The 23,691-nt window shown below is 35.9% G+C and overlaps 2 protein-coding genes across 4 annotated transcripts; both read right to left on the bottom strand.

Annotated features, from left to right (window-relative positions):
- Positions 1–168: 168 nt before the first annotated feature.
- On the bottom strand, positions 169–18,887 carry LOC131053326 (secreted RxLR effector protein 161). 3 transcript variants are annotated; one of them, XM_057987905.2, is made up of 3 exons: positions 18,669–18,887; positions 16,858–16,938; positions 207–2,078 (listed from the first exon to the last, which is right to left on the bottom strand). In XM_057987905.2, the coding sequence occupies exons 1-3, from the start codon at positions 18,885–18,887 to the stop codon at positions 2,055–2,057; spliced, it is 324 nt and encodes a 107-aa protein (XP_057843888.2). In that variant the 3' UTR covers positions 207–2,054. The 3 variants fall into 3 exon arrangements, with proteins under 3 accessions (XP_059074206.1, XP_057843888.2, XP_057843887.1); XM_057987904.2 differs by lacking the exon at positions 207–2,078 and adding an exon at positions 16,388–16,483; XM_059218223.1 differs by lacking the exon at positions 18,669–18,887 and having other exon boundaries at positions 169–2,078; positions 16,858–18,664.
- LOC131053325 (cyclin-dependent kinase G-2) lies at positions 18,803–23,355 on the bottom strand. The gene is made up of 8 exons (XM_057987903.2): positions 21,253–23,355; positions 20,641–20,769; positions 20,265–20,400; positions 20,072–20,160; positions 19,726–19,837; positions 19,490–19,596; positions 19,275–19,339; positions 18,803–19,170 (listed from the first exon to the last, which is right to left on the bottom strand). Exons 1-8 carry the CDS (start codon positions 23,061–23,063, stop codon positions 19,100–19,102), a joined length of 2,520 nt encoding a protein of 839 aa, XP_057843886.2. The 5' UTR covers positions 23,064–23,355; the 3' UTR covers positions 18,803–19,099.
- Between the last annotated feature and the right edge of the window lie 336 nt (positions 23,356–23,691).

Raw genomic sequence — 23,691 nt, 5'->3', positions numbered from 1 at the left:
AAACAAGTTTTTATCATTTATATAAAAAAAGTTATGCGTTTCAAGATGTGTTAATTTTAGTACTTTCAGATTGCATAAAATTCAGAAAATTAGATTTAGATTAATTAACTAATTAGTTTTCAGACTTTAGGCATAATAAAGGAAATGAAAACTAAGGACAATGCACAGTTACCCTGGGAAAACCTCCTAGGAGGAAAAACCCAACCAAAGGATCCTCAGATTTGATTTATGATTAGAATTCAATAGGAAGTTATACACTTATCTACTTTTACAGTCACCATGAGGGAGGAATGATTAGGTTATAGTCCTCCTTATATGATTCCAGCCCTTTTATTGGAGTCTTCAATTTTGTATGATGATCTGTTGTCTCTAAGAGAGTTTGCTGACTTCAAGGTAAGATATGTTGCTATTAGATCAAGTTTGCACCCTCCAATTTGGATCTGCTACAACATGTGAGGTTTGCTATTGGCTGGTTGCAGTCTTTATGAAGTTCGCTGCCTCTATATAGAAGTTCGCTGGCTTTATGGAAGTTTGCTGCCTCTATGTAAGTTCGCTGCCTCTCTTTATGAAGTTCGCTGCCTCTATGTAAGACTTTGATAAAGTTTGCTATTCACCAAGGATGTTTTACTTGCATAAACTTGATTGATATAAGTGAAAGGAAGGTGATGCTTTTATAGGTGACAATTAGATCCCTAAACATGTCGGCCTTCTTTAACCTTTAAACTATTTATCGCTTTCCATTAATTTGCCTTAATGGGGTCGGCCCTATCAAGGAGGCGTTTTATATTGGTTTGTGGCGAGCAACCTTAAGTGCCGAGGGTGAAGGGCCTAGCCCTATATAAAGGGGGGCGGATTCCAATGTTGCCTAAAGCAATAGGAATCCGCTGGCCCTAATTACAACCAAAACTCCCTCTTAATTAGGGAATAGAATCATAATCATAATCTTCCAGCTTGCACACAAGCATAGACTGGATCCACCTTGCATTGCTCACAGAGGGTGGAGAGGATCCTTTGCTTACCATCTTACATTGCCCGCAGAGGATGGTCATAGATTACAATACCATCTTACATTGCCCGCAGAGGATGGTTTTAAGTTTATACTTTTCCCTGAGAAGTTTACAATACCACCTTACATTGCCCGCAGAGGGTGGTTAACATTTACAATACCATCTTACATTGCCCGCAGCGGATGGTTAATAATCACACTTCTCCTTGAGAAGTTTACAATACCACCTTACATTGCTCGCAGAGGGTGGTTAACATTTACAACACCATCTTACATTGCCCGCAGAGGATGGTTTATGCTTCTCCTTGAAAAGTTTACATTACCACCTTACATTTCCCGCAAAGGGTGGATTTATACAATACAAGGTATCACTGCACTAGAGACTCCCTCTCAATTGGAGATTCATTTTCCACAATACAAAGTCTATCCCTGAAGTACACGAACTTCACTTTTGCTAGAGGCTTGGTAAGAATATCCGCAACCTGCTCATCAGTGCTGACATACTTCAGCTGAATGGCACCTCTTTGTACCATGTCCCGAATATAATAAAAATGAGTTTCCACATGTTTTGACCTGTCATGAAACACTGGATTGTTAGACATTTTAATACAACTCTGGTTATCACAGTGAATGGCTGTGGGATCCCATGGTTGACCAAACAGTCCAGCAAGAAGCTTACGAAGCCATATTGCTTCTCTGGAAGCTACACTTGCAGCAATATACTCAGCTTCAGCAGTACTCAAAGCCACTGAGAATTGTTTTCTGCAAGCCCAAGAGATCACTGCAAAACCCAAGCTAAAGCAAATACCAGAGGTACTTTTCCTGTCTTTGACGCTTCCAGCCCAGTCTGCATCAGAATAACCTTCCAAGGTTATTGGAGTGTTAAGTGGATACTTCAACCCAAAACCAATAGTGCCTTGCAAATATCTTAGGATATGCTTGGCAGCAACCAGGTGAACATGCTTGGGTAGGCTCATGAACTGACTGAGAGCATTCACAGCAAAACATATGTCTGGTCTAGTATTGACTAGGTACATCAGAGATCCAATCAACTGTCGATACTCGGATGGATCTGCAAAGTCAAAGTTAGTTGCAGAAATACTCAACTTCTTTAAGTTAGATTCCATAGGAGTAGACATTGGCTTACAATACATCATCCGAAATCTTTTCAGAATGTCAATAGTATACTTTCCTTGACTTAGAAAGAAGATTTCGTTAGATCTTTGTCATACTTCTAAACCTAGGAAGTAGTGCATTAGACCTAAATCTTCCATTTCAAATTCAGAGGCTAGATCTTTCTTGCATCCAATAATAAGTTCATTTTTACTAGTAAGAAATAAGTCATCCACATAAAAAACTAAAATCAACTTTTCATCATTTGCAATTTTAAGATAAATGTTAGGGTCAGCATCATTTTTACGAAAACCTAGACTTAACAGATATTTATCAATTCTTTCATACCAAGCACGAGGGGCTTGTTTAAGACCATAAAGAGCTTTCTTTAACCTGCACACGTGGGTTAATTTATCCTGAATCTCATATCTCTCAAGTTGCTCAATATAGACTTCTTCCTCAATGACACCATTGAGAAAGGCAGTCTTAACATCCATCTGATGTAGTTTCCAACCCTTAGAGGCAGCAATAGCAATTATTGTTCTAATGGAAGTATATCTAGCAACAAGAGAAAATGTTTCTCCATAGTCTATGCCTTCCTTTTGGGAAAAGCCACACGCTACAAATCTAGCCTTATATTTTTCAATACTACCATCAGCATTATGTTTAATTTTAAATAACCATTTAGATGAAACAACAGATTTACCTTTGGGTCTGGGCACAAGGTCCCACACATCATTCTTGCTGATTGACTGATATTCTTCATCCATAGCAAGCTTCCAGGCATGATGACTTGAGGCTTCTTCAACATTGCAAGGTTCAGTTTCAATGAGATTACACATTAAAGAAACGTAGTTGGAAAATACCTGAGGTCTCGTAGTTTCACGGAAGGTGCCACTTGGAGCAGCAAATCTCTCAGCTTCTTGAATGGTGTTTCTTACCCAAAGAGGCCTCTTTTTGGTAACAACAATGTCACTAGGAATATCAGTGGGATTCATGGGTTCTGGAGGATCATCATGATTGTCTTGAGGTGGAGGTTCAACTTGCTCCCTCTGAATCTCAGGGTTAGAATCAACGTCTATATTTTGATTATCATTAGATTCATCAATAACACAAGAACCTTTCGATTTCTTAAAAGCAATGTATTCTTCAAATTTAACATCCCTACTTACCTCAACGTACCTTTGACCTAGGATGTAAATCCTGAATGCCTTGGAGGATTTACTGTATCCGACTAGCATGCCTTTCTTTCCGGAGGGTTCCAACTTTGATCATTTTTCCTTGGGCACATGAACATAGACAGGACTTCCAAAGATTCTGAGGTGACTAATGTCTGGTTTGGATCCTGTGAAGGCTTCTTCTAGGGTCATGTTCTTTAGAGCACGATGAGGACATCTGTTCTGGATGTATACTATTGTTCTAGAAGCCTCAGCCCATAGGAAGGTCTGCAAGTCTTGATCGTGGATCATAGCCCTTGCAGCCTCCACAATGGTCCTATTCTTTCTTTCAGCAACACCATTTTGTTGAGGATTGTATGGAACACAAAACTCTCTCTTAATTCTTGACTCAACACAAAAATCATGAAAGCTACCGGAGGTGTACTCACCTCCATTGTCAGATCTTAAACATTTGATTCTTTTACCAGAGAAGTTTTCAGTTAATGCTTTAAACTCCTTAAATTTACTTAAGACTTCATCAGATTCTTTAGATTTCAAGAAGTAGATCCAAGTTTTCCTAGAAAAATCATCTATGAAGATAACATAATAAAGGAATCCACTAGGAGATGCTACAGACATAGGACCACATAAATCAAAGTGAACAAGCTAGTTTATCTTTAGCTCTATTTTCACTTTTATGAAATGGACTTTTAATATTCTTACCAGTAGCACAACCTTTACAAGTGTTATCATGAATTTGACTGAGTTTAGGCATACCTTTAACTATCCTTTCAAAAGATGGAAGAGCTTGATAATGTAGATGTCCAAGTCTTCTATGCCATAACTCACAGGATTCTGGGACCTCATTAATGAGGGCTTGAATAGGGTTAGTAGAGAGCTTATAAAAACTATCATATCTATGACCAATTATACGAGCAGATTTGAAACTAGCTTTCTTAGACCAAGCAAGGACTTTTCCTTCAGAAAATGCAATTTGATAACCCTTATCTTCTAAGGCAGAAATGGAAATTAGATTTCTTTTAATTCCAGGAACAAACAGTATATCACTTAGATGTAATGAAATACCAAAATCTAAATTTAGAGAAGTAGAACCAGAACCTCTTACCGAATAACGAGCGTCATCACCAATTACCACGTGAAGGCTAGTATCCTTTTCTACAAGACCTGAAAGGTGGTCACAGTAACCTGTGATGTGTCTAGAGGCACCACTATCAATCAACCATGTATTGTTATCTGAGAGAATACTGCTAGATAGGGCAGAAATGAATAGGAAGTCATCATTGTGTTCAGAAACTTCATTTAGATTAGCTTCACTTTGGTTAAGGTTAAACTGGCATTCCTTAGCATAGTGACCGAATTTGTCACATCTAAAACATCGCACACGCGAAGTATCTCTTGGTTTCTTCCAAGGGTGTTGGGAACTAAAAGGTCTTGATTCCCTATTTCTTTTAGGATAAGGTTGCTTCCAATTACCCTTTTTCTTGCATTGGGCAGCGAGCATGTGATGTTCATCTACATGAGGGCTCTTGGATTGACCTCTAGTGAAGAGGCGAGACTCTTCTTGGATGCAATCATTCTTAAGATGATCAAGGGAAGGTAGCTCAAACCGACCACTTATGGTTTGGATAAATGATTCCCAAGAGAAGGGTAGGCCATTAAGAGCAATCATGACAAGGTCTTTGTCTTCCATAATATGCCCAATTAATCCTAGCTGATTCTTAAGTTCAGAAATTCTCATGAAGTAGGAAATAATAGAATCTTCTTTAGCCATTTTGATATTAAGTAGTTGTTGTCTTAACGTAATTGCCCTACTAAGATTGTTAACTTCATATGTACCTTGAAGATGGCTGAACATTTCCCTTGCAGAGGTGAATGAGGCAATAGAGGTGACGAGGTGATCTTTGACTGAATCAATGAGGATCTTCCTGGCCTTGATAGCATCCTTTTTGAATTGTTTTAACTCAGCAGCATCCGATGGCACAATTAGCTCTTTTTCTTCTATGAATTGGAGGAGGTCTTCTTCCTCGAGAGCCAACTTGATTCGAACCTTCCATGCGGTAAAATTTAGATTCCCATCAAGCCTATCTTCAACTTTCAGCCCCATTGACCTGATTTGCAAAAACTACAGCAAACTGAAATAAAGGTGAACTTAATTTTAAATCTGAAGATTAATCTAACCAATTAGCTCTGATACCATGTTAATTTTAGTACTTTCAGATTGCATAAAATTCAGAAAATTAGATTTAGATTAATTAACTAATTAGTTTTCAGACTTTAGGCATAATAAAGGAAATGAAAACTAAGGACAATGCACAGTTACCCTGGGAAAACCTCCTAGGAGGAAAAACCCAGCCAAAGGATCCTCAGATTTGATTTATGATTAGAATTCAATAGGAAGTTATACACTTATCTGCTTTTACAGACACCATGAGGGAGGAATGATTAGGTTATAGTCCTCCTTATATGATTCCAACCCTTTTATTGGAGTCTTCAATTTTGTATGATGATCTGTTGTCTCTAAGAGAGTTTGCTGACTTCAAGGTAAGATCTGTTGCTATTAGATCAAGTTTGCACCCTCCAATTTGGATATGCTACAACATGTGAGGTTCGCTATTGGCTGGTTGCAGTCTTTATGAAGTTCGTTGCCTCTATATAGAAGTTTGCTGGCTTTATGGAAGTTCGCTACCTCTCTTTATGAAGTTCGCTGCCTCTATGTAAGACTTTGATAAAGTTCGTTGTTCACCAAGGATGTTTTACTTGCATAAACTTGATTGATATAAGTGAAAGGAAGGTGATGCTTTTATAGGTGACAATTAGATCCCTAAACATGTCGGCCTTCTTTAACCTTTAAACTATTTATTGCTTTCCATTAATTTGCCTTAATGGGGTCGGCCCTATCAAGGAGGCGTTTTATATTGGTTTGTGGCGAGCAACCTTAAGTGCCGAGGGTGAAGGGCCTAGCCCTATATAAAGGGGGGTGGTTTCCAATGTTGCCTAAGGCAATAGGAATCCGCTGGCCCTAATTACAACCAACAAGATGCACGTCACTCTTTAAACATGTTATTTCTTATAAAAAACTTCTTTTCGGAGGAGATGGGAAAATCAATAAAAATTTGAAAAAAATATTTAGAATATACAAATAAGATGTTGCAAATCACTAGTTTACATAATCTTCAAATTCTTAATGGTTTAAAAGTTGGTCAAAAAGTGGGAACCAGTATTGTGAGTTCACTCACCTCCATTCCTTACAACCACCTTTTTGTTTCGTTTTTCCTTTTTTTGAAGTCTTGTCTATTCTTGAAACCCTCATGGAATCTTTGAGCTTCTTGAGCATTTTCTTTGCATTCCAACATTTCATCCTTCCATTTTTTTATTCATGACAAATTCACCACCTTACTATTCAAAGTAAAGAATTACCCATGATTTTTTCTAAGTAAAGCGTTGGGCCTTGGATTGTTCAGAGGTTTGATTACCCTTTGTAGTAATTGAATTTTTTTGCACTCTACATTTAATTTTTAAATCTTCAAATTTTTGTTGTCTTACCTGCTTCTCTTGTTTTCTAAAGTTGGCTAACTGTCATGACACTATTTTATGAGCTTTCTAACCCAAACTACTTTTAGATACGTGGTTATAAATTCAAAATTGCATATTACTTAAAACCATTATACTTCGCCTCGACCCAAACCTAACTCTAATCCCCTTGCTCCACAAAATTTTGTTTCAAGCTTTGGGACTTCCTTTACATCAAACACTTGATCTAATTCTCAAAACAATACACCTCTTGGATCTCCTCCCACTGTAGACCATGAATCTATTGATGGGGTCAACTTCGATAAAGTTCAATCCCTAGAGAACTCAGGGGATTTCAAATGTTTCATTTATTGAGAGAAAATCATTCATAATGCAAGCCTTGATGTATATATTAGAATCACATGTGTCATTTAATGCAATTGTATTGCCTCAATGTACACATTCAAACATCATTGACCATGCTCAATATCTAGATGCCCAAGGTGTTTGTACCTATGGTCATAAACTATTGCTAACCTTCCATCACTACTAATGTCGATGTCTCCCAAACTCCCTCAAGGTACAACATTCCTCCATAGTTCATGATTTTACAACTATGGGGAATATTTCTATAATGCATGGTAAATATGCCTCCACCTCCTCCACTAGTTAATCTTGTCCTAATTTTAACCTATCACAATGTGTCAAATGCAATCACAACTCACAAACTTAGCCTATGCCACCACTTGCTCCAAATAACCATGACAATCTACTTGTCATGCATATCCTAAATACTCCCCTACCCAAATGGTTGAGAATTCAAATTTAGACAAGTTCAATGACAATAATGATCCACAATTACATCTTAGTTCTTTCGATATGCTATGTAGTAACTTCCATTATTAGGACCATTTTTTGGCAAAGAAATTCTCCCCAATCTCTTAAAGCAACTTCATTAGAGTGGTATTGCTCTTTGGTCGACAGCTCTATCTTTTCTTTTGATCAACTCATGAATAAGTTTCTTAAAAGGTTCCAAGCAAACCGAAATAGAAACTAACAAGTTGGTTTGTTGGTTTGTCACGATACGGAGAAGAGGTATTGCAGCAAAGGTGAGTGCATATGTTTGGTCATATTTACAAAGCTTATAGGTGTTGCAGCTGGCATCATATAAAGTGCATTATAGTGCTATTGGTATAGAATGCTCGAGAGCGAATCAAAGGAGTCAAGTCATTAGTGTCGCAAAATGGTCAAGTAGCAATTGTGATAGAACAATGTTTATACTAGAAAATGAGGGACGACAAAACTAAGCAATGCATAATTAGTCCCATGTCTCTAAGGGCCAAGTCATTGTTCCCATGGATTGCTAATATAATGCAAGAAAACCAGAGTAGCCATGGTGAACTATTGGCATGATTACAAAGAATAGGCGAGAGTGCCTGGTGTTTAGATTGATATAGAGCGCTTGCCTCCCGGTTTACGAAAGGTGATAGTGGGAGAAATCCTATTGGAAAAAATGTCACCCATAATGTCACCCACCTATGCGTGCCCATCTTCTTTATATCAATCCATTTCTTCTCAAATCACTTATGCCTCCTTGACAACAATATTTAAAGGATGTTCGTTAACAAATTATACCCAACATCGAGGGAGAGAATTTTTGGATGAAATTTTCTACCTTCTCTAATCTATGGATTGCACTTCTGAATAATCAACATACACCAACTTAGTTTAAAGCTTTGGTATCAAGCTCTCCTAGATTTAACTTGGGGGTCTCATCTTCTTTTGCACAATCCAATAAGAATGAAACACTAGCTAATATGATCACTTATCCTCAAGCAATCAAGAAGAATACACTTGGAACTAAATGCAAATCCAATTTTCACAAAACTTTTCAATTCTTCATTCAATATTTTACAAAAACTACTCAAGGATAACCTAGTCACCCTTTTAGAGATTCGATCAATCCTTCTGAACAATTCTTATTCCTAAAAGTCGTCATTTTTATTCATTCTTTCCTTGTTTTGAACTCTTGGCTATTCTTGAATCTCTTGCACAATCTTTGAACTTCTTGGGCTTTTTCTTTGCATTTTTCTATTCACGACAACTTCACCACCTAACATTTTTCTCCACTTCATCTTTGGGCTTCTTGCTTTTAGTCTACTATTTTGTCTATTAGCAAATTGCACATATTTCACTTTTATGTCTAAAATCTCATATAAATGTTGTTTATGAGGTGGAAACACAAACATAGGTTTTACCAAAGCAAACCTCTAAAACACAATAGCCCCAACATTTCATCTCAATCTTTTGTGTGCATGTTTCAATTGGAGATGATTGTCACCTTTGTTGGAGCTTCATTGATGGTATCTCAATGATACTCCTTTGCTTGCTCGTTATTATATTGCATTAATTATGTTTAGTATTTCATGCATTTTGTATTTCCGTAGTATTTAGTTCTCAACACAACATTCAACTTGTTGAATACTTTCCAATGATAATCTTCATGTTCTATCTATACAGGACACTAGCACTTGCATGCACTACCATCCTAGACCAACATGTGCATCCTAAACAAAGAACTCACAACGTTGTCTAAAAGGTTTCTATGACACTGACTTTCATCTTCTAAGATCTAATAGTTTCATCAATTTATATAGTTAATTAAACGCTCATTTCTCTTCGACAATGAACAAGAAGTCATACATACCAAAGGGTTTGTGCATTTGTCTTAGACATGCACAAGAGGTCATATATTTCTCCTCGAGAGGTTTGATTACCCTTTGTAGCTATTCATTTTTCAAAAAATTCACTATTACTATCAAGCACCGAATCTTTATCATTTGGAGATGCAAAAAAAAGCAATCATGAGACCCTTTGCACAAGTGAAGAGCTCAAATTTACCTATGATGAAAGGCCTTCAAGGAATCTATGACCCATATGTGAAGGTCAAGCAAAGAAGACCACGCGTCACAAAATTTTCAAACTAGACCACTATAGTAATAGATGTCCTCATTTCCCAAATCCTTTGCCACGTCACCATCAAGAAGGATTTGGCAGAAATGATGGGATAACCCTCTCCCTCAAACTTAATGCATATACATAGACTATGCTAACTACACAATGTTTAACATGTAATCCTTAATGACACATACATACCTTACACAATATTAACAACACAAATAATACTGATATTACCCTCTATATTAAACCTTTACTTTTCACAACTACACTCCATGAGCTCACATCTCACCCTCATTACTAGAATCGTACCTTCTATAATAATATCTTTGTTTTTTGCTTATACTAATTCCCTCCCTCTCAACTAAGTTTTTGCTTATTGTAATTGACATTCAAGGTCTCATATCTCCAACTCTCTAATATCCCAATTTTGAATTTTTTAAAGCTTATTTTGTTGTCAACTTCATGATTGAATAATTTGATTCTATTTAAACTTTTACTCCAATATTTTCACATCACCATTTGTTTTTACTTTATTTTTTAGCCTCCTTGCTTTAATCAAGTTCAATGTTGCTTCACTAAGAATTGTTAATGATTTATTATAAAAAGGTTATATATATCTTCTGGATCTACCTCACTATAATGTTTTCATAACATTCATTGCAGATTTGCAAACTCCAATCTTTATGATCTTGAAGATACTATTGTGAACATCTAACTCCTTTTGAATGATATATTTGATATGGTTGCATCTCATTTTGTACTATACATGTACATCATTGACACATTTTTTAAAGATTTCATTAAAGTGAGATAAAATATAACACAATTTAGTGGGGCATCCTTGCAACCCAACCCAATTGCCCCACCTACCTTGCTTTCGCAGTCTTACTACAAAGTTGGGGCCAAGAGATTGTGAAGTCCAAATTGGACTCTCATCTAGCCATGGTTGAGTCATCATGGATTCTCATTTAGCAACTGTTGAGTCATTATGGCCTTCTTAGCTACTTTTGTTAGGAAACATACTATAAATAGTAATTTTTACCAGTGTTTTCCACGTAAATCATGTGTGGTGTTATCGTTCTTCTCTACAATTGTTTGTACTCATTATTTTTCTCACAATTGGAATCAAAGCATAGGTTATTTGTGTAGAAGTTGTTTGTTTCGAAAAAGTGAGCAATGGCTGGAAATAGTGTTACCAGATTTGAGGTTCATAAGTTTGATGGTTTGAATATTGCTCTATTGAAGCTTAAGATTCAAGATTTACTGGTGAAGGATGAATGGAACAGAGCGTCAAATCCTACAAATATGAGCACGTCAAATTGGAATACCATGGATAGCATGGTACAAGCAATAATCCAATTATCTCAAGCAGAATCAATTTAAGGATGCAATAAGCTTGCAAAGTTGTATGAGATGAAGTCATTGGCAAACAAAATTATGTTATAAAGGTAATTGTATAATTTGAGGATGCATGACATTTCATTTATCACAAATCATCTCAACAATTTCAACACATTGACAAGCAATATTACTATGCTCATTGCCAGATAGTTGGGATTAGTTGGTTATGGCTCTCAATAATTTTGCATCGAGTGGGAAGTTCATCTTTGAAGATGTGGTGGTTGCTTTAATCTCTGAAGATTCAAGGCAAGAAACAACTCAAGGATCTTCTTCTAATGAAACTCTTGTTGCAAGAGGCAAAACTCAAAAAAGAGCAAATATTGAGCGTTGACAAACCAAGCCCAAATCCAAAGGACATAAAAGGGTGAAATGTTGGAACTGTGGCAAGAATGGACATGTCAAAAAGGATTGCAAACTCCCAAAAGTAGCCAAGGAGAATCCTAGTGCACCTGTATTTGAGGCTAACGTTGTAGACTGCCAAAAGCAAACAAGGGGAATCCTAGTGCACCTACATTTGAGGCTAACACTACAGTAGTTCAAACACCACTGGAAAAAAAATAATAGACTGTTTTTTCTAGAAATATTACGAGAAGCAAAGATATGTCTTAGGTTTAACTCATTCATATACTTGTGAAGCCCCTGTAACATCTATTAGAGGTTCATCGTATTTTGTTTCATTTATAAATGATTATTCTTACATTGATTTAATGAAAAAGCAATGCAAAAAGGTGAAGAACAACAAGGTATGGAAGTTATTCCAATAGAGGTGGAAAAACGTGATGATCATCTCGATGTGTTTGATGAAGAGCAACCAAACAAAGAGCAACTAAATGAAAATCAACTAGAAGAAGAACAAGGTATGGAAGTTATTCCAATAGAGGTAGAAAAACGTGATGATCATCTAGATGTCTTTGATGAAGAGCAACTAAATGAAAATCAACGAGAAGAACAACAAACGATTGAGCCACAATGTGAATCATCACCTGTTTTAAGGAGATCTCATAAGAGTAATCAAACCACCTGTAAGGAACTCTCTTTCTTGTAATTTTGCTTATGCATTACTAACCAACGTTGGTGACGCTAGTTCAAATCAAGAGGCTTGTGAAGCTAAATGTTCAAGCAGATGGAGAGTTGCCATGGAAGAAGAGATGGAAGCTATGCATAAGAACAAGACAGGGAGCTAGTCCCATTGCCTAAGGGGAGAAAGCTCGACTGGTCTTCAAGTTGAAGAGGGATATAAATGATAATTTGGAGAGATATAAAGTTTGAATGGTGGCCAAGGGGTATATACAAAAATCTGGTATTGATTTTGATGAGATTTTTAGCCTATCGTATGATTGAGTACTTGTTTTAACTCGTTGCTAGTATTGATTTGGAGTTAGAACAATTTGATGCTAAAACAACCTTCTTGCATAGTGATATCTCTAAGGAGATTTATTTGAAACAACCAAAAGGTTTTGAGAAAAGAGGCAAAAAGAATCTTGCTTGTACGTTGAGAAAATCATTGTATGGTTTAAAACAGGCACCTAGGTGATCGTACAAACTTTGATTCCTTCATGATGAATTTGGGTTTTAACAAATGTGAGGCTAATCATTGTGCCTATGTTCAAAGATATGATGATGTCAATTTTATTATTCTAATACTAAATCTTGATGATGTGTTGGTAGCAAGTCCCAACATGTATAAAGTCATCCATTTGAATACTAAACATGCTAGGGAGTTTGAAATGAAAGACTTAGGATACATAGACACAAAAATAACAAGAAATTATGGTTATCACAAAACACTTATGGAAGGTTTTGTTGCACTTCAATATGCAAAATAGACAACCAATTAGTAGTCCATTTCATGTTCATATTAAATTGTCTTCGAAATAATGCCCTAGCACAAAAGCAAACAAGGCATAGATGTCTCATGTACCATAATAATTAGCAATAGGAAATATTATGTTCGGCATGTCAATAGGTACATGGTGAATCTTGGCACAAACAATGGGAGTTGCAATACGTACATGGTGAATCTTGGCACTAATCATTGGACAACTATGAAATGGATTCCTAGATATTTGAGAAACATTACACTAGTTGTGCAAGTCATACTATATTTAGTAAGTTGTACTCAAATAGGACTTGACAACTCTATTGTTTAAGGCTGCTCTAAGTCATGTTTTGATGTACATTTTTTGAAGATTGTTGTAACTTTGAAATTCTTGAGAATCAATACAAGAGATAATTTGCCCATGATTTTTACTAGTATATTTTTACCAAGTTTTTCCATGTAAATGTGTGTTATGCACTATTGTTCTTCTCTGCAATTTTCTGCACTTGTTATTTTTCTCACAATAGGGACGAGTTGAAGCAAGACTAATCCCCTAGGTATGCACGCAATCACCAACAAACCACGTGCATCAAGTAAACCCAACCCTCTTATTTAGCAAACAATTATCTTAAGTTAAACATCTCAATGAGCTTTATTTGCTCCACTTCAACTAAGCCTCAAAGACAATCATGGTCCAAAAATATATGGATTTTACAAAACCCTCAAGATCATTTAACAAGAGCAAATTCCTTGTTATCATTATCAAACTACTAGTTAAGTTCAATTGGTGGTAATATGAATCTCATTTTTGAACATTACCAATTGTTCCCATGGTGATGCAAAAAGTTTGAGTGCGCATTTTGGAAACCCCTTTTATTAAGTAAAATGTGTAATAAGCACCTTCATGGCATTTTCTAGCACCTAGATTTTAAAGCACTAAAAAACCTATGCTAAGTTTTGATGAGATGAAAATTCAAGCTCTTACATCTAATTAATGATGGTGATTTAACTAAAAAATATTTAACATATCTCTTCGCTGGTGACAACAAATATGGGTTTTGGTTGTAACATCTCTTTGCTCCTACATTTGGATGTCCCTGATACCCTACACAGTTCTTCAGCGCCGTCAATAGAAGATTTGTTTGATGATGATTGAGTAGTGCTAGGAAACGTAATTCAAATATAAATATCATCAGCATTTGCTTGATTTCTATTTGGAATTAACCATGTTAGTGAAGTATAATAGGAAATCAGCATGCTTTAAACAACTAAACTTCTGGATGGCATTATTTGTCAACTTTTAGGAGGACAGAGACAAGCCACTGCCTCCAATTCAAACATTTGGAGTATCGAAAATCTAGGTTTCTAATTAATCCGAGTGAAGGCTGCTGGTTCTGACAATTAGCTTGACAGCTCTCCACAAAGTCATACTCTCTTATTTTCAATTAACTTAAAAAATACAGATTTAAATTTCATTCAACAGCTTATTTATGCTTCACCAAAGAATCAGGTGATTCCAGCTGTATCATTTTTGAGTTATTTACAGTGCCCTCCACGGAAACGCGTTTCCCCCTCCCAAGCCCAAGTCCCCCCGTCCCCAAAACTTTTTCCCTTTGTACCCCCATCCCCGAAGCCCGTCCCTGCATCCCCCCGTCCCCAACATCCGTGGAACACTGGTTATTTATAGAATAATTAGTGTTTCGTATCCAATAAAATTTAAAGCAATGGAATTCATAATTTTCAAGATTACATTTTGCATGCAGCCCAGATTCCTGTTCTGGTTTCAGCTCAGATTTTGTAGTTGCTAACAACTACATGCAAATTTGTTGACCTCATTAATAATATCAGCAATTTAGATGATTGGAATTTTAGGTGTAGAGTTTTCCCATCAAGTTATATATTAGATAAAAGTAGACGGGACATGAGAACAGAAAATGAATTCCCAAAAAAAATTCTCAAGATTTTACAGAAAAAAAAAAATTAGGAAAACAAAAAAACAAATCTGGATCAATTAATAGGGATATAAATGTCCAATAAACCCAAAATCTATAGTTACAGTTTTAAAATGCAAGGTTAAGCAAAATATATTTGCAAATTTCTATTTTCCCAAAGAAATTTGGAATGGTAAATATGACAAGAACTTGTGATGTCTAAATAGCGGCCATGAAACAAACAGTTAACGGATTCATGGACAGCATTATGTCAGATCCAACTAACAATTGCAATGGTAACTAATCACAACAGGTTTATCCTATTTCAGTAGTGAGCCCAGCAAAAAAACCTTTGGGAGGATATTCTCCTTCACAGCCTGGAAAGTCAAAAAACTTGTCCAGTTGCGGGCAACCAAAATGCTCTGGAACTTTTTGCCCTAAGTTGTCATTCATACCTTCACCTGAAACTGTATTTCTTCTATTTCCGCTATTATCGTCTTTTACAGCTACAGTTGCTGTTTATTTATTCAGAAAATTCATACCATCAAATTTACATTGTCCCTCTTTTTAAGAGAAGTGCTACCACACTCATTGAGAAACATATCTGGATAGAGCTGGAAGGCCATCATCAGGGCTTCAAGGAGAAGCACGTGATGTTGACAACAAAGTTACCAGGTTCGAAAAAAACCAATTCTTTACAAAAGTCAAAAGATATAAAGAAATTCAGAAAAAAATAAATAAATAAGTGTCAAGCTTCTTTACAAATTGTAAAGTTCACACGAAATTAGACAAATCTGACAGGTCCAAAAAAATTTATCTCCAGAAAGATGGAGGTTTCCAGTTTATATATTCAGATAATTTAGATAGACGATTCCAGTTCAGGAATAACATTTATTAAGTTTACGTTGCTTTATCATTTAATTAGTTAGAAATCCAACATACAACTGGATGGAGCAGGGAGGCTGTCATCAAGGCTTCAAGTTAAAGAAGCCTGATGTTGACAACAAAGTTACCAGGTTTGAAAATTTCAATTGTTTCCAAGAGTGAAAAAAAAATCAGAAATCCAGGAAAAACAAAATTTAAATAGTCAAAAACGGGTCAAACTTCTTTAGAAATTGTAAAGTTCTAACAAAATCAGACAAATCTAGCCTGTCAAAAAAAAATCTTCAAAAGACAGATATGGTAACTGTAATCAAGAATACTAAAAATTAATCCGTGATTAACAAGTAAATGTTACCTAAGCATCATAACAAAGGAGCTATCAATATATCTAGGCATCTTAAAAAAGTCATCAAATCATCTACTACATTTTTACTCTAGCACTATTAACCATCATATTAAGGACAACTTTTCAGGAGCCAGATAATGTCGAAATCAAATTATAACTGCAATATTTCTATATATATTAACAAGAATTTTAGTCAGGGAGTTGAGAAAAAAATACATAAGTCACAAGTAGATCAGCACATCCATTCAACTTTCCTGTTCAATTAGGATATCCTTGCATACAAACTTGCCAAAATTTTACATTGGATTGCAGCTTACTTGCTTCCAACCTTGCAAGCTTTTCAAAGAATATGCAAATGCATTTCGTCATATACTAAGCCATATACAAATGTAGATACTTGTGTGTCAAAAAATGACCTTCAATAAAAAATTTGTTGCAATGAATCTTGGCCAAGAAAGCAACAAGTAGGGAGACAGCCCTTATTATTCGGTTCACGAAATGATTAAACATCTAACAATCATAGTTTCCCTCTGATTATTTAAGTCAGCTTCTTAAAATATATTACACAAACAACAGATTTTCCAAATACATTGGATGTAAACTTTCATAATAAGATCTATCAAACGAAGTATCTAAACTATAACCAATCTGAAAGCCAGTCACAAAATGTGCAAACAGAGCAAAAATGATTAATTATGAGAAGATATTACCTCACATGTGATTCCACAGCTAGAAATTGAAACAAGAGCGAAGCGCAGTCCATGTCCACTTAAACCAGCTGGATCTAAATACTGCATATTATCATGTCGAGAAAAATGTCATGATCATGGCAAGCCAGATTTGACAATAACCAATTTGATGAGAGGGCATATCATAACGGCTTTGCAATTCTAAGAATGGTAGGATGTGATGTTAAAGACATATAGCAAGATGTAAATAAAATATTATCTCAAAATGAAAGCTATATGAGAGCAACAACCATATCAAGCATAAGAATACAAACATTACCAAATCCACTTGTTCAATGACAAAACCATATTACAACATTGTAATCATTAGGATATCAACGTACAGGCAACTAATGGGTGAGAAACCAATACTGCAATTTAGCAATCAGAGACCTTGCCACAAATCTCAAGTAAATCAGTTGCATGAGACGCACAAAGTAAATTGCCATTTCCGATGCTCAATTTAGCCTTCTCAAAATTGGAAGTAATCTGGATGCATTCCAGATGTGCTCCATATCCCAGCTTAGGTATGTTTATTTAGTCATGTCACATAAATGGCCATTATCTAAGAATGCATAAGTCTTGATAGAAGACTCTTCCAGACTTTAAATTGCAATCCATGATAAATAATCCGCTCCATGCTGTTCATTTAACAAACCAGTCGAACGTGCAAACAAATATATAAGTCAAGCAGATATTACAATTTATAGAAGATCAAAATTGTTCTGGCTAAATTATTTTATTAGCACAAATACTAGTATATATTATTTTCTTATATCTATTGCAAAACCAATTACACTTTCCCAATATTAAAATACCACTTTACTATCATCAATATCTGATTAAACTAGGCAACAAGCTTCCACAAATTTTTCCCTTCCTAGGAGAAAGCATATCCATCTACAATATAATAATTATTTCTTACAATAAAGCCATGGAAACGAGCATGCCTTGAGCTCACGAGATTAAACACCATAAAAATCAAACTGTATAGAATTATTACATACAAATCTGGCAAAATTTGACATGATGATGTAATTGCATTATGGACCATTTAATACATGCCATTTTCCATGAATGACAAGTATCTTATATATACTGTCTCATTATTGACATGCTTTTTAAAGACAAATAAATCAAGACTCGTGTAAGGGTGACTATTATCATTGTCACCGACATGCATTAAGCTGCACGGTAACCAACATCCCACACCAAAAGTAAATATGCTCTAATTGTCTGTGCCGTATTGGCAAGGCCCACATGTAGATCAAACTACCACTTAAACAATTATTAATCCGAAATGATAATAACAAACCTCAAAATGATTAAAAGTTGTTGAGATGATTATTAAACATTTCAAGCATGTCATAATTTCATTTCATGTCAGAATCGTGGCAAATTTTCAAAGCAAAAAGGATGATACAAAAACAGTATCAAATACTCTTCCTGCTACTTCGTATGGCAAATATTGCTCAAAGTATCAGGGCTAAACTTGCTCTAACTCTCTCTCTCACCGATTATAACAAACTTCAAAATAATGCATGCACAGTTACTGGGATGATTATTAAAAGTTTCAAGCATGTCAAAATTTTATTCCATATCAGAATCATGGGCTATTTTCCAAAGCAACAAAGAAAATTCAAAAACAGCATCAAATCACCCTTTGCTGCTGCTTCAAATAGCAAAAATTCCCCAAATTTTCAGGGCTGCCACCAATAGCTAAAATGCCAGCATTGATTCCCATCAAGAACTAGTATTATGGATAACCGAAAAGATTAAATCACTGAAATTACCTTGATGCAGATATTTGCCTCCAACCTTCTGTTGTAAATATAAAAAGCAAATAACTTGATCTCCACTTTCACCGGACGTTCTCTTGCACCAAAAACTCTTAAGATTAAATGCATGAGATGGAAGATCAAAGATATAAAGAAACGTGATGCCCAAAAATTATTTCCATATCTTTTCAAGTCAGATTCATGATTGCAGGCCAATGAATCTCTTAATGTCATACAAATACAATGTGATATTTACAACTTACAAGTGCTTTGAGTATGGTAAGTATCAAACAGAAGCATTTAAGCTACATTTCAGTAACTTAATGATACCATCTAATCTTAACCATAAACATATCTGGTGCATAATTCACCTGGTTGCCAACACCCTTCAGTGGAGACTTGATCTGATAGACCTGCTTGTGCAGTACATGAAATATCGGAGCACTTCAAGACAGTCCTTCCAATGCTAGTACTGGTCTTGAAATGCAGAGTCTCGAAGATTCATCAGAAACACTTTCTATGAATACATCAAAAAACAAACTGCCTTGTTATGCAATAGTTCCTCCTAAAACAGTCATTGGCAACAAAATCAGCCAAACAAGCCACCAATAGCTAGATCACCTTGTTGTGACTCCTTTTTAAGTTGGGCTAGAGGATCGGGGCTCTTCCGCATTCTCCTTGATTGTCTGGGAAAAGAATGATATAAGAAGTGAATGATAAAGTTGACATCATTTAGGTAAAACAAGTATAAACAATAATTATGTATTCAACTAGAAGAATCAACTTCCACAAACACCACATTCAAAAAAATAGCATGCACACTAGTTGACACCAACCTATCATGATCACTTCTGGTGGGATATGTTGGCATGAACTCTTTTGACTTTGCTAAGGGCACCTCTTTAAACCAGTCATGGTTTAAAGCTTCCTCGGCTGTTATACGCTGGAGAAACATCCAGAACACAATGATCAGAGGAGAAACCTAACCAATAAGTAACCTCGTAATGAACATAGACAAGTAAAATTGCAAGATTTGAAAGGATTAAATAGTACGAAAATGCCCCATTGTCACCTTGTTAGGATCATAGGTAAGAAGGCGATTAAGAAGATCAAATCCACTCTCAGATAAAGTTGTCTTCCCAGTAAATGAAGCTGCTGGAAACTTTTCTCTAAGTCTATTATATCTGGATCACAGTATCAAATTTTCATTTGTCATTAGTACAACAAAAAAAATAAGGCAATCAATCAAATAGTGAATTGTATATTTTAACTTTTCTTGCAGTTGCCACTCAAACTTTGAATAAGTTACTACAACAATTGATTCTTCTACATATTCACTAACAACAAGCCCATGAACACAATTACTTTATACGTGATAGTATACTTGCAAAAATTTTACAAAGATTTAAGATACTCACGGTTGTTTAACAAATCTGCATTTTGCTCCTGGCAAATTAACAAAATCAGGCCATATCTTCTGAGTTGGTGTCCCCAAGGTCCTAAATATCTGCAATAACAATAAAGTGCAAAATTGTTAGCATTATACCAAAAATATCCTAAACTGAAATGAATCTTCTTGTTTTAGAAATTTAAGGATCTGCGGATAAATACCTTGTCTAACTGATCTATTTCACTCTTTCCACTAAAAAGAGGCTCTTTTGCTAAAAGCTCTGCCATTATACAGCCCACAGACCACATATCAATATCTGTTGAGTACTTCTTAGCTCCCAAAAGAAGTTCCGGTGCTCTGCACAAATTGAAGTCACAAATCAAGAGTCAACACTTTGGATAAACAAAGAAAATATGATAATAAAGTCAAAAAAAATATTATAAGAAGCATATAGTATGTACATATTTACTATATTAATTTTAAAACAAATCATTAAAAATAAGTCAAATGTTTATCTCGGTGAACCAGTAGCAAAATCATAACATGACACATTATCAGCAGGTAATAATAGAATTTAAAACATCAAAGTCATCGTACCTGTACCATAAGGTAACCACCAAGTCAGTGTAAGTTTTCAAAGGACTGCCATACTGACGAGCCAAACCAAAGTCACAAACCTTTAACTCTCCCTTGTTATTAATTAATAGATTTGAAGTCTTCAGATCCCTGTACAAGACAGAGAAGTAAGATTAATTAAAAAAAACATCTATCTCATAATTACCTGGTGGACAGAAAATATAAAGCTAGATTTCAACTTTAACTTCATGTATACATACTTTCATAGAGAAATAATAGTAAATAAATATTAGTACTAATTGATATATATCACAACAGAAGGTCCAAATGGAATCCAAACTAAAACAACTTGCGACAGCTAATCTGCCATGCTTTAAAGTTCTCCAACAACAATTTTCTTTTGGTCAAAGAGCAAAAATGAACTCTTGAAAAGAACTAAGAATCAAAAGAACATAATAATATAGTGCCTACATTATGGTTACACCTTAGACACCCTTAGACACTCTCTCTTAATAGCCATTTAACACAAAAAACAAAAATAAGTGAAAAGAATGTACCCTGCTAAAGAGCAATAAAAAATGAGTCAAACATAAATGAGAAAAAAAAAGTCTAAATAGGAGTAGAAAAAAATACCTGTGCAAAACCCAATTGTCATGGAGATAATTGACACCCTGGAGAAGCTGCAGCATAAGGCATTTGACTTCACTCGTACTGAAAGGCTGTTTCATCATGCCAATAAAATCCTTCAGATCATGTTCCATATACTCCATCACCATATAGATGTCGTCTACATTGTCACCTACAACTACTTCCTTCACATTAACAACAGAAGGATGATGCAAAGACAATAACACATTGATTTCTCTCAATGCAGACATAGGAAAGCCGTCCCTCTCTCTTTCCATTTTGACCTTCTTCAATGCAACAATTTCTCCAGTCTTCTTGTTCCTTGCCCTATACACAATACCATAAGTACCCTCATTGATTTTATTCAATCTTTCAAACTCAAAAACACTTCTGCAACCTTGCATCATGTCAATTCTTCTTACAGCCACTGCCAGGGGAGACAATACTGGAGAATCAGAATCAGAAGGCAACACCTCATTTGGATCTAAACAAGCTTGATCATCATCTCCATCCACGTCCATTTGATCTTTCTCCTCATCAGAAACCCCAACTTTAAGGTCATGTCTATCATCAGTATCCACAATTTTCAGATCGTGCTCGTCATCAGAAACTCCGAGTTCACCCTTCCACGATGTTTCACAGCTATGGCGACTGCCATCGCTATCAGAGCATACAGAACTCACCCCTGAACCAGCCGATTTCTGTCTTGCCAAGTCTTGATTTTCAGGTGACAAAGTTTCCCCTGCACTATTGTTTGCGGAATTCTTACTTTTTTGTTGTTCTCTCTCACAATAACCAAAGTCTGGAGACACTCTGCTTCTTTTCAAGTCTGGGCTATCAAAATACCCATCATCAGCCCAGCGAGATGCTGCTATATTTACCAATGGCATCTCTTCTGTATACAATTCAGGGCTCTTGGCAACCAATGACTCTCCTTCCATAGCATTTAAAGATTGGTTTACGCTAGAGAAAATCCTAGCACCAGCGTCAAAAAAATTCCTGACACTGGTGTCATAAGAAAGATTGGCACTAGGGATGGAAAGAGGCTTTATCCTTGGGCTTGAAAATGAATTTTCAATATTATTAGCAGAAAACTTTGCACTAGAATTGGAAGAAATCTTTGAACTACTGTCTGAAGACACTTTTACGCTAAAATCCGAAGAAATTTTTACACTATTATCTGAAATAAGCTTCGGACTAGGGCTTGAAAAAGCTTTTTTACCGGGGCTCGAGGAAAGCTTCTTCCTCTTAGGGTTTGGACTCTGAAAATCATCATCGGTATCAGCCCAGCGCGATGCCGAAATATTCTGCAGCGACTTGGTTTCTTCTGGGCTCTCCTGGATCTGCCCAGGCTCGCATTCATCATCCATCAACATCGGAGCCCGTTGTTCTACACCCTTTACATTATTGCATGAATGTTTCCTCTTACTAACCTCAATTTCAGCATCCCATGAATATTCTCTCCTTTTATTAAAATCATGCGGCTTTTTCACCTCCTCGTGAAAATCTATCAATTCTTCGCCCCGATCTACACTCGAAATCTCCCCGGGCTCTCTCTCTGAACCGCTACTCCACGAATTACTCCGGCTGTATGAACGGCTTCCGTAATTATCCCGATCTTCACAGCCTTTCACCCTAGACACTTCATTGCCCTGAACCTTCGCTAGGGTTTTTAGGGTTTCAACCCTGCTAAGGGTTTGGTGGTTCCGATGGTGCGAAAAATACGCTTCAGATCTAGCAGGGTTCGAATCCCCATCCACGCAACTAAACACGGATCGGGACCGAGAGGAAGCATGGTGAACCCTCACTGACGCCATTGAACCGGATGATACTACAGCCTAACGCTCCTTAATTTTTAATTTTTTTCTTTAATGAAAATTGCTAATGAAACAATCGAATTGAACCCAAAGAATTTCTACTTACAGATGATTTTGCTGCTGTTTTAAAAAAAAATTAGAAATTATAACCCGCTGGTTCTTTCATGAAACCCTCGGCACTCAGCAGAGTCGATATGTCAATACCCTCGGACTCCAGGCACTCTATCAAATGTGGCCGAGTTTGTCTTAGTAAAATAATGTTATGCGTAAAGCCGAAATTAGGGTCCTCCGAGTCGGCGTGGCAAACTTTTAAATGACTTGGTCAAAGAGTGGCTTGAATGACACAAGCTAAGGAAATAAGGATAAGGTTGAAATCTTTTATTTAAATATTTTCAAAGGTCATGGTGTGATTTAAAATGTTCCTTTTGTGTAATTTTTATTCAAGTTTCTATCCGATAAGCCTCCTAACCTAAAACTGAAGTTCAATTCTGGTTGACTTTTTTTTTTGTTTATTTTGTTTGTTCATATGACTGGATGATACTTGCTAATCGTGATTCTATGATATGATGTTTCGAATTTAATAAATGTTAGTTATGCTTTATATTTTTATGGTTGTTTAGATGATAGA

The sequence above is a fragment of the Cryptomeria japonica genome, chromosome 3, assembly GCF_030272615.1.
Source record: "Cryptomeria japonica chromosome 3, Sugi_1.0, whole genome shotgun sequence".
Taxonomy (NCBI): domain Eukaryota; kingdom Viridiplantae; phylum Streptophyta; class Pinopsida; order Cupressales; family Cupressaceae; genus Cryptomeria; species Cryptomeria japonica.
This window is presented reverse-complemented; position numbering and strand designations above follow the sequence as displayed.